General features: G+C 48.7%; 1 protein-coding gene across 13 annotated transcripts in view; it reads left to right on the top strand.

Annotated features, from left to right (window-relative positions):
• The window catches only part of syd (JNK-interacting protein syd), a 102009-nt gene that overhangs the window by 78591 nt on the left and 5737 nt on the right, over positions 1 to 17681 (top strand). For 11 of the 13 annotated variants that reach the window (XM_075688500.1, XM_075688507.1, XM_075688506.1 and 8 more), the window contains 3 exons: positions 11506 to 11677; positions 12716 to 12829; positions 16879 to 17076. In XM_075688500.1, coding sequence (XP_075544615.1) covers positions 11506 to 11677; positions 12716 to 12829; positions 16879 to 17076 — 484 coding nt within the window. The remainder of the gene's footprint in view (positions 1 to 11505; positions 11678 to 12715; positions 12830 to 16878; positions 17077 to 17681) is intronic. The other 2 variants (XM_075688499.1, XM_075688511.1) reach the window with 1 other exon arrangement.

Genomic DNA, 17681 nt, shown 5'->3' with positions numbered 1-17681 from the left:
AAAGGTGAGGCATGTGTTATAAAAATTAAATTTGAGGTTATTCTTAGGCAGCGTTATGGCTGGTTCGGACCATGTTATATCAGGAAAGTTAAAGTCACCTAAGAGGAGTAGTTGCGCATGACTAAATGAACTTCAGAATAGTGGCTAGCCGGGCTTGTTGGTACTGTTGCGTTTCGCCTGCGACACGTGGTTTTGCCGGCGCGACTGCGGCGGGGCGGCAGACATTTTGGCCCGATCGTCGTCGCCGCAACGCTCATCGCCAGGTGTTTCCAGGCGCGACTGCGGCGATGCGACCGCAAAGGATCACCCTCTCCTTCCAGTCATTGTGCCTGAACCAGGCGATGCGACAGCAGGGGCACCCTCTCCTTCCAGTCATTGTGCCCGAACCAGGCGATGCGAAAGCAGGGATCATCCTCTCATTACAGTCATTGTGCCCGACCGGCAGCGCTACGACAGGGTGCTACGATATTGTGCTCGACATGGTGCTACGGCAGCGCTACGACAGTGTGCGTCACCATTAGCCCATTGTACATTCACGTGCTCGTCTTTTGAGGGGTTCCTTCTTGCCCTCAACTGCGAGAGTATAAAAACAGCTGCCCCGGACGCCAAAAGGAGGGCTCCGATTTCTTCTGTTGAGTAAAGTGCTCTCCCGTCTCTCTACTTCGGTCAACCTGACCGCCAACTCTTTGCGATGTTAAAATAAACAAGTTGTTTTGTTGTTACCAGTCGACTCATGCTTTGCCGGGACCTTCGGATGCTTCCAGTTGTACCCCAGGCCGCCAGGCCAACGCTACCCTTGGGGCTTGCGACCCAGGTACAACCACGGGCGTCAGCGCCGAGTTCCCAACAACCGATGCCATCGGTGGGTTCCAAACATCTGGTTGGCAGCGGTGAGATCGCCTCCGACTTCAAACAACTGTCTGCCAGCGGTGAGATCGCGACAACGCAGGCCAGCAGCGAAGAGATGCAGTTGACTGCATGCTGAGCAGCTCAACGACGATCCGGGAGCAGTGCAACGAGCCCTGTGTGACGACTGGTTGCCTGCAGCGGAACGACTGCGCGGAATTCCTGCCTGCGAGGTTTGGTGAGTGCGGGACTTTCTTCTTCTGAGCTTTGCCAGGCTTTTGTTAGTGTCAGAAACAGAGCTGGTAATTGTGGTTGTCGTTGCTGCCGGGTTAGTTTGCGGCAAGACAATAGTAAGCAGTAGAGAAAGCAGCATTCAGAGCAGCCATGGATTTGAAGTCGTTGCGCAAACCGAAATTGTTGGAGCTTGCAAGAGAGTTGGGTCTGGATGTCTCGGACAAACTCAGAAAACCAGAACTGCTAAAGGCTATTCTTGAGTTAGAAGCTGAGGATGACGAGCTGTCGGAATGCCTTGAGACCATTGAGGAATGGGAGACTGCAAAAAGAGAAGAGCGTGAACGTAAAGAACAAAAAGAAAAAGAAGAGCGTGAACGTAAAGAACAGAAAGAGCGAGAGCAACAAGAGCGTGACCGTCAACACGCTTTGGAAATGAAGCGTCTTGAGGTAGAGATGGAACGCGCTCGTAATGGAAGTGAGGCACACGGTGCAGGAGAACGCGTATTGTTCAAAATGACTGACCTGATGCGGCCGTTTAAGCTTGGAGAGGACATTGGTTTGTTCCTGGTTAACTTTGAGCGAACGTGCGAGAAGCAGGGGTTCTCTCGGGAAACGTGGCCACAGCGCTTGCTCACTTTGTTACCCGGCGAGGCGGCCGACGTAGTCGCTCGCTTGGATAGAGAGGAGGCAGAGGATTTCGACACAGTGAAATCGAGTCTTCTAAAAAAGTACCGGCTGTCTGCGGAGGCGTTCCGTCGGAAGTTTCGGGAAAATGAGAAAGGCAAAAGTGAGTCATATACAGAGTTTGCGTATAGGCTTATGTCGAACATGCAGGAGTGGCTCAAAGAAGAGAAAGCGTTCGGTGACCACGATAAAGTTCTGCAGTGTTTTGGGCTAGAACAGTTTTATAGTCGGTTACCGGAGAACGTGCGATACTGGGTCTTGGATAGGCCAGACGTTTGTACGGTGGCTAAAGCCGCTGAGCTAGCCGAGGAGTTTGTGACGCGTCGGGCTCGCGGAGCTAAGGACGGTCAAAAGGGTGAATTTGGCTCGAAGTTTGAGAGGCCGAAGTTCACACCCATGAGAGCAAAGGGGAACACGCGTAGTGCGGATGCGAGTGGAAGCAGTGCGACCGAACCTAAGGAGACGGCGGCAGCCGAAGCCGAACGCAGAAAGCGGTTCGAGATGAGGCAAGCGCGCGTTTGTTATACGTGCCAGAAGCCGGGTCACTTTTCGGCGCAGTGTCCGGAAACAACACCAAAAGTTGTGTTTTTTTCAATAGGCAGCACTGACGAGAACATGAAGCTTCTCGAGCCTTACATGCGAGACCTCCTCGTGAACGGGAAAGAGTGCCGAGTGCTTCGCGATTCCGCAGCTACGATGGATGTAGTTCACCCGTCTTACGTAGAACCCCATATGTTCACGGGCGAGTGCGCATGGATCAAGCAAGCCGTGGAAGCTCATAGCGTGTGTCTGCCAGTAGCAAGGGTGCTTATTGAAGGACCTTTCGGAGCGCTTGAGACGGAGGCGGCAGTGTCATCTATGCTGCCACCCCAGTACCCGTACCTATTTTCAAACAGGTCCGATCACCTCCTGCGCGAGAAGGGGCTTTTGTTTGGTGAAGCTAGTGTTCAGGCCTTAACCAGATCGAAGGTTCGGGAGCTCGCTGCAAAGGCGGTAGTTGCGGGGCCGACGTTATCAAACAACGAAAAAGGGTCAGAGGCGCAGCAAGCTGATATTCAGAGCACGCCCGAACTGAATAAAATTGGGTCTGTAACGTTAAAGGCGCCAGATACTGGAGAGGAAACGCCCGACACGGGAAAGTTAGAAGAGCTATCTACTGATTTGCTCATCGCGCCTACGTCAGACGGACTTGATAGGTTGCTAAAAGTCAGCCGGTCGGCTTTGATAGCCGAGCAAAAAAAGGATGGCAGCCTGGAAAACGTGCGCTGCAATGTCAAAGAAGGTATCGCCAGGAAAATTGCGCGTTTTGTGGAAAGAGGTGGAGTCCTGTACCGGAAGTATCTAGACCGCCGAGGAGTGGAGTTCGATCAGCTGATCGTGCCTCAATGCTATCGTCAGGATCTGTTGCGCTTGTCGCATGGGGGTTCGTGGTCCGGACACCTAGGAGTTAAGAAAACTAAGGACCGTCTCTTGCAAGAGTACTATTGGCCAGGGTGTTTTCGGGACGCAGACCACTTCGTGAGGTCATGTGACACCTGTCAGCGGGTGGGCAAACCAGGGGACAAATCAAGGGCGCCGTTGAAATTGGTACCTATCATAACGGAGCCTTTTAGACGGCTCGTTATTGATACAGTGGGACCTCTGCCGGTAACAGCCACGGGGTACAGACACATTTTGACTGTGATCTGCCCAGCGACAAAGTTCCCTGAAGCAGTGCCGCTTAAAGAACTCAGCTCAGTTGAGATAGTCAATGCACTACTGTCCATATTTGCGCGAGTTGGTTTTCCTGCAGAAATCCAATCAGATCAGGGCACAGTGTTTACTAGCGCTTTGACGACAACTTTTCTCGAAAGGTGTGGGGTAAAGCTGCTACACAGCTCAGTGTACCACCCACAGTCGAATTCCGTTGAGAAGCTCCACTCCGTCATGAAGCGCGTGTTGAGAGCGTTGTGTTTTGAACATCGAACTGACTGGGAGCTGTGTCTGCCTGGGGTGATGTTTGCTTTAAGGACCGCGCCGCATGCAGCTACGGGGTTTTCGCCAGCTGAACTGGTGTACGGTCGCTCGCTTCGGTCTCCGCTTCGCATGCTTCGAGAATCATGGGAAGGCAGGGGCGACGACCCAGTCGTGGTGGAGTACGTACTTAAGCTCCTCGAACGCTTAAGAAGGGCACAGGAGTTGTCAGGTGAAGCAATGACAAAGGCCCAGCAGAGGGCCAAGGTTTATTATGATCGGACAGCCAGGGCCCGTCGTTTTGAGGTGGGCGATGAGGTCATGATATTGCGCACATCGCTAAACAACAAACTAGACGTGCAGTGGGAGGGCCCAGCACGAATTGTTCAGAAACTGTCGGACGTTAACTACGTGGTAAGTCTGCCAGGAAAGCGGAAAGCACAGCAAGTTTACCACTGTAATCTGCTCAAACCTTATAGACAAAGGGAAGCAGTGGTGTGCATGATGGTAAACGTTCCTGAAGAGCTTCCGGTCGAGCTTCCGGGACTAGGCTCAGTGACGAACAGGGAAGACACCGGTCAAGTCATTAGTGACCTTATCAGTAAAGCACCGCTGTCGCCTGAGCAGAAAACCGAACTACACCAGCTATTACAAGAGTTTCAAGGTCTGTTCTCTGAGAGGCCTGGTAGGACTTCTGTACTTACTCATGATATAGAACTTACCTCCCCAGAGCCAGTACGATCCAAGGCGTATCGGGTGTCACCCCGCCAGAGCGATATTATGGAGGCTGAGGTAAAGAAAATGCTACAGCTCGGTGTTATTGAGGCAGGTGAGAGTGATTATACCTCCCCTTTGATTTTAGTTGAGGTACCGGGCAAGGAACCTCGTCCTTGCGTCGACTACCGCAGGCTTAATTCCATCACTAAGGATCAAATTTATCCGATCCCTAACATCGAGGAGCGCCTTGAGAAAGTTAGTAGCGCTCAGTTTATTTCCACCCTAGATCTTGTCAGGGGTTATTGGCAGGTTCCACTTACAGAAGAGGCTAGTAGGTATGCGGCGTTCATTTCACCAATGGGAACATTCCGTCCTAAAGTGTTGAGTTTTGGTTTGAAGAACGCGCCATACTGTTTTTCAAGCCTCATGGATAAAGTGTTGCGGGGACAGCAAGAATTCGCTTTACCGTATCTAGACGACGTAGCGATATTCTCCGCATCCTGGTCTGAGCATATGGCACACTTGCGGGCAGTGCTAACCCGCCTGCGCGAAGCGGGCTTGACAGTAAAGGCTCCTAAGTGCCAGTTAGCACAGGCCGAGGTTGTCTACCTCGGTCACGTGATTGGTCAGGGTCGTCGCCGCCCCTCTGAAATAAAAGTGGCCGCTGTGCGAGACTTTCCGCAACCGCGCACAAAGACCGATATTCGGTCGTTCTTAGGTGTCGCCGGCTACTATCAGAGGTACATCCCCAGGTACTCTGATATCGCGGCTCCCCTGACGGATGCTCTAAGAAAAACAGAGCCCCAAACAGTCGTCTGGGACGAGACAAAGGAAAGAGCGTTTAGCGCCCTAAAGAGTGCCCTAACAAGCCAGCCTGTGCTACGATCGCCAGACTATACAAAAGGGTTCATTGTTCAGTGCGATGCTAGTGAGCGAGGCATGGGCGTTGTACTGTGCCAACGGGAAAAGGGAGAAGTAGAACACCCCGTCCTGTATGCTAGTCGTAAGCTGACCAGTCGTGAGCAGGCGTATAGCGCCACCGAGAAAGAGTGTGCATGTCTCGTGTGGGCCGTTCAGAAATTGTCATGCTATCTAGCCGGCTCGAGGTTTATCATTGAGACGGATCACTGCCCTCTCCAATGGCTGCAGACCATCTCTCCCAAAAATGGCCGCCTCCTGCGCTGGAGCCTCGCTTTACAACAATATTCCTTTGAGGTGCGTTACAAAAAGGGGAGTCTCAACGGTAACGCCGATGGCTTAAGTCGAAGCCCCTAACGTAAGAATCAGCCTCAAAATTGTTGGTTACTGATGTTTTTCTTCCTGAGGCAGGATTTTTTTTTTAACATATTGCTTTTGTTTAGTGTTTCAAAGTGATGATATGCTTTCTAGTGCAATTTTCCAATTTGTGGACGCGTTCTGAGTGATGCTAGACTACTGTAAGGAACTAGGCAGTGGTATAAAAAGGGGAAAGAGCCTGGCAGGGCTTAGTGAGGGTTGTGCCGTGCTTGCTGACTGAGCGGTTGAGTTTCAGCGTAGTTCTAACGCTTGCCGGGAACGAGAACAAAAATGTGAACTCTCCCGAAGTCACTTTGCAGTGTCCCGTGCGAACCTGAACAAGAGAACGAGGCCTTCTCTGTGCGCTGCGCTCAAGAAACGTCGAGGGACGCCCGACTTCGGTTATGAGCATCATCGAGCGACATCCCTCCGGACAGCGGATGCAGTCCCCTGTCCATCGGGATCTCCTTCCCCCGGCGGGGTGGTCTGTTGCGTTTCGCCTGCGACACGTGGTTTTGCCGGCGCGACTGCGGCGGGGCGGCAGACATTTTGGCCCGATCGTCGTCGCCGCAACGCTCATCGCCAGGTGTTTCCAGGCGCGACTGCGGCGATGCGACCGCAAAGGATCACCCTCTCCTTCCAGTCATTGTGCCTGAACCAGGCGATGCGACAGCAGGGGCACCCTCTCCTTCCAGTCATTGTGCCCGAACCAGGCGATGCGAAAGCAGGGATCATCCTCTCATTACAGTCATTGTGCCCGACCGGCAGCGCTACGACAGGGTGCTACGATATTGTGCTCGACATGGTGCTACGGCAGCGCTACGACAGTGTGCGTCACCATTAGCCCATTGTACATTCACGTGCTCGTCTTTTGAGGGGTTCCTTCTTGCCCTCAACTGCGAGAGTATAAAAACAGCTGCCCCGGACGCCAAAAGGAGGGCTCCGATTTCTTCTGTTGAGTAAAGTGCTCTCCCGTCTCTCTACTTCGGTCAACCTGACCGCCAACTCTTTGCGATGTTAAAATAAACAAGTTGTTTTGTTGTTACCAGTCGACTCATGCTTTGCCGGGACCTTCGGATGCTTCCAGTTGTACCCCAGGCCGCCAGGCCAACGCTACCCTTGGGGCTTGCGACCCAGGTACAACCACGGGCGTCAGCGCCGAGTTCCCAACAACCGATGCCATCGGTGGGTTCCAAACATCTGGTTGGCAGCGGTGAGATCGCCTCCGACTTCAAACAGTACGAACACATTCTGTTGCAAACAGCGCGAATAACGGGACACAGAAAGAGGCACACGACACAGGCGCTGGGTCGTGTGCCTCTTTCTGTGTCTCGTTATTCGTGCTGTTTGCAAAAGAATGACTAAATGACTTCGTAACAGTTTGCAGTTTCCGTGGAAGTGAATAGTGAAGGAAGCATCTGCATCGGCGGGTCGATAGCATACACCGATAATAATTTGTAGGTATGAAGAACTGCACAATATGAATAATATTTCTAGAGGTGAAGTGATATTGACAATGGAGCAACAAAGGCTGCGATGGGGAGCTATCAGAACACCTCCTCCGTGCTTGCCTACAGGATCCTGCCTAAAAATGTCAAAATTAGAGAGGAATGAATTAAGCTCTGTGTTATCGACGGTGGAATTCAGCCACGTTTCTGTTATTATGAGAAGCTTACACTCAGAGGAATCAATGAGGCTACAGAGTGCTTCGCGTTTGGGCAGCAAGCTACTAATGTTAGTATAAACAAATGATACAGGGATGGTAGTGCCCATTTCCCTCACATCCTGTGTTGGCAAGGTGATGGAGCACGCGTTCCTCTCCCGCATCAACCACTACCTCGAGGACACTGGAGCCTACCCACCCACTATGGTGGGCTTCCGGTCACACCTCTCCACTCAAGACGTCATGCTCCAGCTCTACCACCAGATTATCAATGACCCAACTAGTGGCAACCGGGCCATCCTCGGCCTAGATTTGGAAAAGGCATTTGACAATGTAGCACATGCAGCAATCCTGAGCCGCATAAACAAGCTCAACTTGGGTGCGCGCAGCTACAACTACGTGAGAGACTTCCTGTCGCGCCGCACAGTCATCCTCGCGGTCGGCAGCATGACATCCGACGAACATACACTAGGAAGCACCGGCACTCCTCAAGGATCGGTCATATCCCCGCTCCTTTTCAACCTCGTGATGCTGGGTCTCCCGGCCTACCTCGACGAGATCGATGGCCTCCATCACGCCTTGTACGCAGATGACATCACGCTGTGGGTCAACAAGGGCAGTGACGGTCAGATAGAATGCACCTTACAAGCAGCGGTCTCTGCAGTCGAAACCTACCTCCAAGACACAGGTCTCCGACTATCTCCACTGAAATCGGAGCTGCTCGTCTACCGCTTGCGCCGCCGGCCCAAGCCTACAGCCGAATCGCGCCAATGTGACGACATAATCCTCTATACGCAAGACGGCTCCTGCATTCCCCGAGTCCCGAAGATACGCATCCTAGGCATGCATATAACAGCCAACGGGTCAAACATAGAAGCTATTCGCAAAATCGAAGGCAAGGTTACAGCGGCTACCCGCCTGATCAAACGCATTACAAACAAGCACACGGGCATGAAGGAGGACAGTGTCATGCGCCTCATACACTCTTTCGCAATCAGTCACATCACTTATGTGGCTGCCTTCCACAACTGGAATGTCACTGAAAGGGAGAAAATCAACACCCTTATACGCAAGACCTACAAGATCGCCCTTGGCCTACCGGAGTCCACAAGCACTGCTTGTCTGCTACAGCTGGGAGTATACAACACGCTTGAGGAAATCGTGGATGCGCAAAGAACCTCTCAACTCGAACGCATGTCTCTGACAGCCACGGGCCGGTACATCCTGCGGAAACTCGGCTTCAACTACCACGTCCAACACGGTCAGAAACAGGTCATTCCACCTGACCTCAGCGACACGCTGATTGTCGCCCCTATACCTCGAAACATGCACCCCGAATTTAATCGGGGCCGACGCCAGGCCCGTGCCAAGGCACTGCTGCGCTCCTTTGGTGGAAAGAGGACTACGCGCTTTGTAGACGCCGCAGAATACGCACGAGAACACCGGTTCACGGCGGTAGTCGTAGACGTTAGCTCCAGGCTTACGCACGCGTGTAGTGTCGCAACGAAATTCCCCGAAACAGCAGAAGAGGTAGCGATTGCGCTTGCGCTTACCGACCCCCTCTGCGAGGTAGTGTTTAGCGACTCACAATCCGCAGTTCGCAACTACGCGCGGGGGCGCGTTTCCTCCGAAGCTCTCCAGATTCTAAGGAAAGCTGGTCGACAGCACTTCGATAACACCGCCATCATATGGTTTCCAGCGCACGTCGCCACCCCCACCGATGAGGGCCTCATTAACTTGAACGAGGTAGCACACCGCTCTGCGCGAGAACTGACCCGCCGCACAGAATCGGGGACCGCCTCTTCGAGTTTGGAACTGCTGGCTCACTGCACGCGAGAACGCCTGGTCAGGTACAATGACATCACCAAGCACTACCAGCTAGGCAGGCGGTTGCTGCCCCCACCTCACCCCATGCTGAAACGTCGCCAGGCAGTCATCTGGCGACAATTGCAAACACAAACATTCCCCAGTCCAGTGCGATTGCAGCACATTTTCCCTGCGCAATACCCGAATGCTCTTTGCAAATTATGTCAGGACACTAGAGCGACGCTGTCACACATGTTGTGGGAGGGTCGGGTTACATCAGCTACAATGGCAGTAGCTCCGGAGGCTCTTGCGTCGAAGTGGGCCGCCGCTCTGCGCAGCTCCAACCTCAAGACACAAGAGTGGGCTGTCCAGCAAGCCCGAGAGGCGGCGACGAGGCAAGGCCTCGAAGTCCCCTCATGGGAGACCTGAGCCCGGGTCATCAAATTTGCCGGACTCAGAATAAAGTTGTTTCCATCCATATAACTCTGCTTGTAGTGTAATCATACTTCTAGGTTCTGTTCTCCATGATTAGTTTATCGTACTGAAGTTTGAAAGGTTTCTGCTGCGACTTGCCAAATTTGATTAGTTGTTTATGTGCATGCCGAGTGTTAGTTGAGTAGTCTTCTGATGTGTTGTGGTTGGACTCTTTTAGTTGTTTAGCATTTGAGAGAATACGTTGTTTTACTTTGAAATGTGCTAATTTGACAATTATAGGTCTGTTTCTATTAGTGCTGTATAGAGGGTAGACAAGGTTGGCCAGTCTGTAGTACTAGCGCACTGAGAGTAGGGCGAGCCAACACGTGTGACGGCATACAGCAGGCTGCAGACGTGAGACGGCACAGAGCATTGGTCAGGATTGGTATTTCCTGGCACACAACTGAGGACGCTCCGCCAGGCAGGTGCATCCCGCAACCCAACACACCGTAAGCCGGGCGTGCCTGCAGGCTTTGTGGTGACTCCGGGAGAACAGCAGGTGCCAACGGGAAAGCAGAAAACTGTGAGCACCTCTATGGCGAAAAGGCATTAGGTGTCAGTGAAACTCGTTGCAGTGCTGCCAAGCCCACATTATTACATTGTTATTACATTATTGGGGTTGTATAAATAGGTGGCCCAAAGTTAGGAAACTCAAATCACTGGGAGTACACAAAGAATGCAAGGAGAGTACAAAAGAATGGCAAGGGACGACAGTGGAGCTTGGTTCTTGCACACGCTAAGCCCTTGGTACACTATTTCTAAAATTCCTTATTCTTATTGTATATTGTTCTAATTATTCTTTTTCTGTCTACCTGCTAGTGGCAGTGTTAATTTTTACATGATTGCTAACAGCATTGTGCTCAGGTCAGTGTTGTGTTAAATTGTTCCTAATGCTCATATTTGCTTTAATGTATAGTGTTTACTAAGGAAAGCCTAGGCAACCTTGACACACTAGTTCACGAACTATGGTCTGTGGCTCACTGGGAGTACTTGTGAGTTCTTGGGTAGTCTGCATTATGGGGTATGCTTTGTGTGCAGCTAGTGCGGAAGGCAAGCTCTGGTTTTAGCCACACACGGTCAGCCTGTAGCATGGGCTACGAACACGTTGTGAAAGTAAATTGCAAACATTGTGGGTTTAGGCAAATAATACGGAACAACAGTGTATGTGCAAGACAATATTTATTGCTTGCACAATAAAATGGATTATCATTAAGCAGAGGGGCATCCCCTTTGCAAACAGTAGAAGTAGAGGGGTCAGCTCACTTATTGTTGCATGTGTTTGGGCAATTAGCTTATTTGCCAAGACAGCGAGAAGGATTCTGTCTGAAGGTACTACGAGTTGTAGACAGGGCCAGAGCAATAGGAACTGTCCTGATTCGAATCTTGCGTCCCTCTCATTTTTATTCAGTGAGAAGGCCGTTCTTGCTGAGAAGAGAGGTACTATACCTTCTCTCCAATGAATCTGGCGCAAGCGTGTGCAGCTACATCACAGCAACAGCAGTGAAGGGGAGAATGTAAATGTGGTGTGCCTTCTCTCCTCATTCTCGTTACGTTATCACACATGTCACCTGGATTGCACACTGATGCGACTTCTCTCATCAGTGTGTTTGGAACTCCACAAGTGAAGTTTATTGTTTGATAGAACCAGTAAGCAAGGTGGCTGGCGAGGTGTGCTGCCTATATTGAGGAAGCTAAGCATCTACTATGCTGTTCAGAAGACATTGTTTTGTTGTGATGCAAGCTGGATATTAGAATGGGTGTGTTTTTCCTACACAAGAGAATGCTGCCTATGTTGTTTTCAGCTATATTAAGATATTAAGAACCGATGTAGTAAATCTATGTATATTTTTCAGCATTCCTTTGATGCTCACCCAAGGAAGGAAAGCCAAATTAGACAAATGGCCTGGGTTGGAGATGGAGTTTGGGTGACAATACGACTGGACAGCACCCTGCGACTATACAATGTTCACACATACCAGCACCTGCAGGACATTGACATTGAGCCCTATGTTTCCAAGATGCTGGGTATGCTATTCCACCTGAGGTTGGGCTTCACTGAAAAGAAAATGTTTATTGGCTAGCTGCCGCTGCTCTGGCCGCATAGAAGTAAAAAGGCCAAGCAACTAGTGCAAGCCTGTTTCCACCACTATCATTATGCAATTGTAGCACGACTACACAATGTATTTCTATTTATGCCACATGGCATGCTGTAATTCTAGTATGCCGGACTTCGCTGTGAGATCATCGGCTTTTTGCAAGTTGCGTTTGGCTAAAGAGATGCAAATTTGTCTAACTAGCTTTTTTTCGTTGTGTCAGTTGAATTCTCTTCTTATACAGTTTCATTACATGTTCTTATAGTCCTATACAGTTGCTTATTGGCTTCTGCATTTGTCATCCAGTGCATTACTATCGCTTGCCATCACATCTGGCTAGCAGCCATTAGCAGGAATGGAAGAAATGTCTGTGATTGTTTTTAAAGCAATCAGGCAAAATTTATATGCATTACAAAACTGTAGAAGGGCAAGAATGTGACATTTTTTACAACATAATGTTCAGTTCAGGCATCTCATTAACTGTAATGAATTTAAGACTGAATTTATGTCATCAGCACAGAACAAAGCTCCTGGATGCATGATCATGGCGAAACGTCACCAGGCTGAAAATTGTGACTTGAAGACTCTTTCAGAGAAATTTTCTAAAATTAGCGTTTCAAAAATGGTACACCTAGGTTGGAAGTTGCGTGGATCTGATTAACTTTTCATTGAGGTGGGAGGCTCCGTTACTACTGCTGGAGGAATGTATAAAACACACTACTTCTCTTCCTTTGTTTTCCTTCTTTCTTCTTTTCCTCTCCCCTACCTCCTTAAAATTCCTGATGGGAGGGAATTCAAACCTAGTAAATTCAATTCCAGACTTCTGGGCTGAGTCACTTTTGTGAATGGCAAAACGAATCTGTTGTTTGGTAGCATAGAAGATATAAAGTGCATGAAGTTGTGCTTACAGTTCCTCAAAGTTTCAGTGACAAAGGATTTAAGTAGTTGTTTTATGTTGCATCCCGTTCAGGCACGGGCAAGCTTGGATTCTCGTTTGTGCGCATCACGGCTTTGCTGATTTCCTGCAACCGACTCTGGATGGGCACCGGCAATGGCGTCATCATCTCTGTTCCACTTTCGGAAGGTGAGTTGCAAGTGTCTGCACTTTGTCAAAGTCAGTGTTGTAAATACGGCTGACTTTTGATAATTCAAAATTCCAGTTTACTTTTAACATCAATATTTTTATTGCCCTGCAGTGTTTTCATTCTGTCTTCAAGCTGCTGAGTTCCAAGCTAGACTATCGGTTAACCCAAGCCTATCAGTTTCCCTTTGCATCCCAAATGTGCATGTACAGGGACTCTCTCTCTTCTGTCTGTTGAAGTACATATATCATATGTTCCGGTGTATAAGACACAGCTTGTTTCCAAAATTTTTGACGATGCGTCTTGTGCAGCGGTGCATGTTATACACTTGAACCTTGATATAGCAAACTTTAATGTAATGAAATTCTAGACATAACAAAGTATTTAACCTTTTATAACCTCTTATCAATAGAGCACCATATATTTTGAATCTCAATATAGTGATCTGTGCTTATACTAGATTTCACCATAACAAAATTACCCTGCCGCTGCAAAGGAATACCAAGACAATAAATGTAAACTTCCGTGGATGCAGATGGCACAATGCTTCAATTATATGCAGCTACTTGCAAATGCACCTCTCAAATCACACACCGTGCGACCAAAAGAAACTGCCAAATCGGGGCAGTGTCATGTTTCGTATAAAGCCCAATTGCAATAATAACCTATCGTGCCTTGTGCGATGTATGCTTTAGGTGCAAGTGAAAGCATGCGAGGGAATTCATGTCGAGTGAAAGTGAGTCGAGCAGGATGGTGGCTTGATGAGTGTCGTCTTTCACACGGACAATGGGAAGAGGGGGGGGGTGAGCTTGCGGTAATGTGCTCAAGTGCACAAGCGCGCCCTGTTTTAGAGGTAATCGGTAATCTGCTACGTGTGCAAAGACTGGGTGAGCTGAGATGGTGCGGCATCATGCGTTATCTTCCTCTGTGTTCAGTTATAGAGGTTGCGTGATCTCAAGTGCCAGAGACACGTTTAATTTAGAGGCTGACGAAGCATTTGCTCCCTTCTGCTGGTGCTTTTCATGATAGTGTCGTCCCACAGCGGGTGACAGTATCAGCCGCGGAGGGGGAAGTAGACATGGAAGCCTGGTTAGCTTCATTTCGTACCACCAAGGTGAAGATATCTTCGACACGACATGAAACCGTATTTTTCGGCGCCAACTCTTAAATTCAGCAAAATCCGCCCCCCTTTTTTTTTTCATTAAAGCTTGCCTTTTCCAATTGCCCAATAATTCGGAGAATTTTTACAGCCTTTCCCATTTAAGAAAAATTCATTGGTGACTGTACTTAGTTGTACAAAAGATCTAATTTTAACTATGATGAAGCAAATTGCCGATTTTACCGACTTTATTATATCGAGGTTTAACTGTATATGCATAAAGCCATGCATGCTGGCACGACCAGTATGTGCGTCTTTTTTCATGAGTGCAAGGAATGGGCAACATTCTTAGAGAAATTGAATCTTGTTTTAACAGTTGCAACAAATGTTTTAACAAATGTTTTAACAATTGCAACAAATGTCGGCTTCTAGGGCTCGACATGTAGGCAGCCGCAGTAGAGACCGCCATCTTGGCTTTCATGATTGGAGTTCACACGTATTAGTTTGCTGTTAGGGTTTAGTTTTTCTTAAAGCTAGAATCCCCAGTACTCATGCAATAAACAAAAATATCACCACACTTTTCAGTCACCACATCTACACATAAAAAATCACCACTTGGTGATCATCACCATCAGTCACCTGTGCAAGAAATCTCAGCGGTCCAGCAGTAGCAGTTCAGCAGCAACCACAGTGCTTCTGCTTTTCAGTCACCATTTTGGTTTTGTACGCACGTGTTCAGGCGAGATGGGATCATTGCTAGTGTGTTTGTCATGAGCAAGCTATGCCACAGAGAAAACACCAGCGACGTGCTTAAATATGCTTACGACGTTATGCAAAAGTTATTCAGAGGCTGACAGTGGTAACCGCCAGCCCAAGTGACTGAAGTTTTAACGCGATAGCGTTAAGGAGCTCGTGTCGCAGAAAAGCCGGTGTCGTCGGCGTCGGTGTCGGGTGTCGGCGTCGGCGTCCGCGGCGTTGGCCGTGAGCGATAAATCATGGCAGGCACTTCATAAATAAAAAGCAACTTCCAAGATGGGCTGGGTGGGAATCGAACCAGGGTCTCCGGAGTGTGAGACGGAGACGCTACTACTCAGCCACGAGTTCGATGCTTGAAATCGGTACAAACGCGCTTTTAGTGAACGCGGTGTTGCCTTAAAAACGTGCCGTAGAATGTTATACTGCGGTGTATATCGGTAATTATGAGCACGTAACTTACAGAAGTCGCATTTACACGAATAGCGAAGTACGTTTCCGCTACATTTCTTCTGCGCTTACCGCACACGCAGAGCCATCTTGCGGCAAACACAGAAGACCCCTCCTCTCAATGTACGGCGCTGCCTCGACAGGTGGCGCGCCATGCGCGCATTGGGGCTGTGCTGTGCGCGGACCGGTGCCAGGCGCGTTGCGGCCCCGACTCCCTCTCCCCTGGCGACGCTTCGCCGTGCTCCCACGCGGGTTGCAGAATCAAGCGCCGTTCCTTTCTTTAGATTACTATCTGTCTATCTCTCTGCCCGTGCCGATCACGACGTTTGGCTGGCGTAGATCGTTTCCCCCTCCGAGACACCGAGTTCTATGGTTCGTTCCGTTTGCTCAGGCGCACGTTTCGTTGCTGCGCAGAACGCTGCGTTTCTCGACGCTCTCCGCGTGATAGGTGGGCGCAAAGTCCGATGCAGGGCGCCTCGTAAGTGATCCCTGCGCCGTAGCGCTTTGTCTTACACCCCTTGGCGGGTCGATGGGAACGCTATCGCGTTCCACTCTTGAAGGCGAAGCTTAAGCGTCCTCCAATTTTTTGACAGTACATTGCAGGTCTTTGATAACTTTGAGTGAAATGCAATTAATGTCATTTTTCTGCACCTAAAAGGAGTGTTGTTTCATGTTTTATTCTGCCAGAATTTTCAGCTCTTATTAATTTTGTTTATGGAAATTTAGTGCCGTGAGATGGGTGAGTACAACGTTTTGCAGTTAGTGTACAAGTGTGATTTACTACTTTCCTTATACCGACCGAGTTAAAATATTTTCTTCAAAACTATCGATAAATGGGGTGTCTTACACAAGGGTGCAACTTATAAACTGAAAAATATGGTACTTCTATTTTCATAAGCTTCTTTTTTTAATGTCTGTCTGTATATGATGTATTAAATACTAAATTATAGCACAGTCATACCCAGTTATGATAAACAGGCTTATGCTCTCAATATGGTTCAATATGTTAAGCAGTGCTCCAATTCCTGCGCCAAATGTGCCATATTGATCCAAACAAGATTCCCTGTGCCATCCTGATTAAAAAAAAAGAAAAGCAACAACAATGTTGCACCAAAGTGCGCCAAAACTAGTGACTCTTCGAAACCTGTGTGGCTGGGGTTGATAAGTGGCTTAATAAATTGAACTCCCCGTTATGTATACGTCACCACCCAATAATTCGGGCTTGAGGCGGCTGCCTAATTTTCTGAATAATAGTGAGTTCGAAATATTTGAATTCATTAGAAAGCAAGTGACTTTTTTCCACAAGTGACTAAAAAAGTGGGCCATATCTCGGATCGCCACTTTCGGGATTACTTGCGCGAGATTTTGCAAGACTACCTAGTGTCGGACAACTCGGCATCTGCGAGTGATGGCATTCTTGTCACTGTGCCCAGGAATGCTTTTGTCCGTCGACGTGTCCAGTGCTATTCGTGCAAAATTTTGTGTAAGTGAAAGTATCCTTGACAGGGATCATCCAAAGATAAGGCTCAAATTTGTCAATGCATTGCTGCTTGCCTGTGATCTGGTCAGTCCATATTTCAACCATTGTGATGCTGTCACCACAGATAGAAGAAACTACAATCAGTGCTTGCACCGAATATTGCTTGCACCAAGCAGTCCTACCATAAATTTGGTTGACAGGTTCACTAGGTGACAGGTGGCTATTTACTGGAATGTAACCTTGGTGCATGCGTATGTGTTGTGCTCCAGCAGGGAACAAGCAGACATCTGCCTCAACCACGCCGTCTGCAAGTGGAGTGCGGATGCCTGGTGCTGTCGTTCGGGTATACAGTGACAGTCGAGAAAACATCACAACGGGAAGCTTTGTGCCCTACTGCTCTATGGCACAAGCACAGCTGTCATTTCATGGACACAGGGACTCGGTCAAGTTTTTTGTGGCTGTTCCTGGTAAGTGGTCGTTGATGATGAACTCTGTACATTTTGAACTCAGCAGTTACCAGGCTTCTGTACTGTACTGTATCATGTCAAACAGTATCATACTGATTTATTCATCAGTCATCCAGCTCGCAAGTGATAAAAAGCTTTCAAATTTTAAGTTTAGTGCACACTTCTATTTGCAGAACAAGCTTAAGTTGTATTAGCTTAGGAATTGAGGAAGTGGCGAAGTATTGCGACCCAAAAACTTCATTAACCCACATTCATGATTCAGACATGCCAGACAATTCTTAAACATGCCCATGATTCATTTTTTTCTCAGCACACTTAATAATAATTTCATTTCATTTTAGTAATGAAACTTCACTGGTGATTCCTTTCCAAAATCAAATTGGCCTAATGAAACTGTCGAAGGCCCATCGTGGAAAAAATGCTTGCTTGAAAAATGATTTCCAGACTTTGTGAAAACTATGGGCGGACAGAAATTGCTGAGTAGCTAGATTTTTCTTGTCACCTCACTTATATATTACTATTACTTCTGCGGGCTTCATTGCTTCAGGGAACAGCAGCAAATTAAGAAACATTATATGCAGTCGAACCTTATTATAATGAAGTCG

The sequence above is a fragment of the Dermacentor variabilis genome, chromosome 4, assembly GCF_050947875.1.
Source record: "Dermacentor variabilis isolate Ectoservices chromosome 4, ASM5094787v1, whole genome shotgun sequence".
NCBI lineage: Eukaryota > Metazoa > Arthropoda > Arachnida > Ixodida > Ixodidae > Dermacentor > Dermacentor variabilis.
Note: the sequence above shows the minus strand (reverse complement) of the source record. Positions and strands in the feature narration are given on the sequence as shown.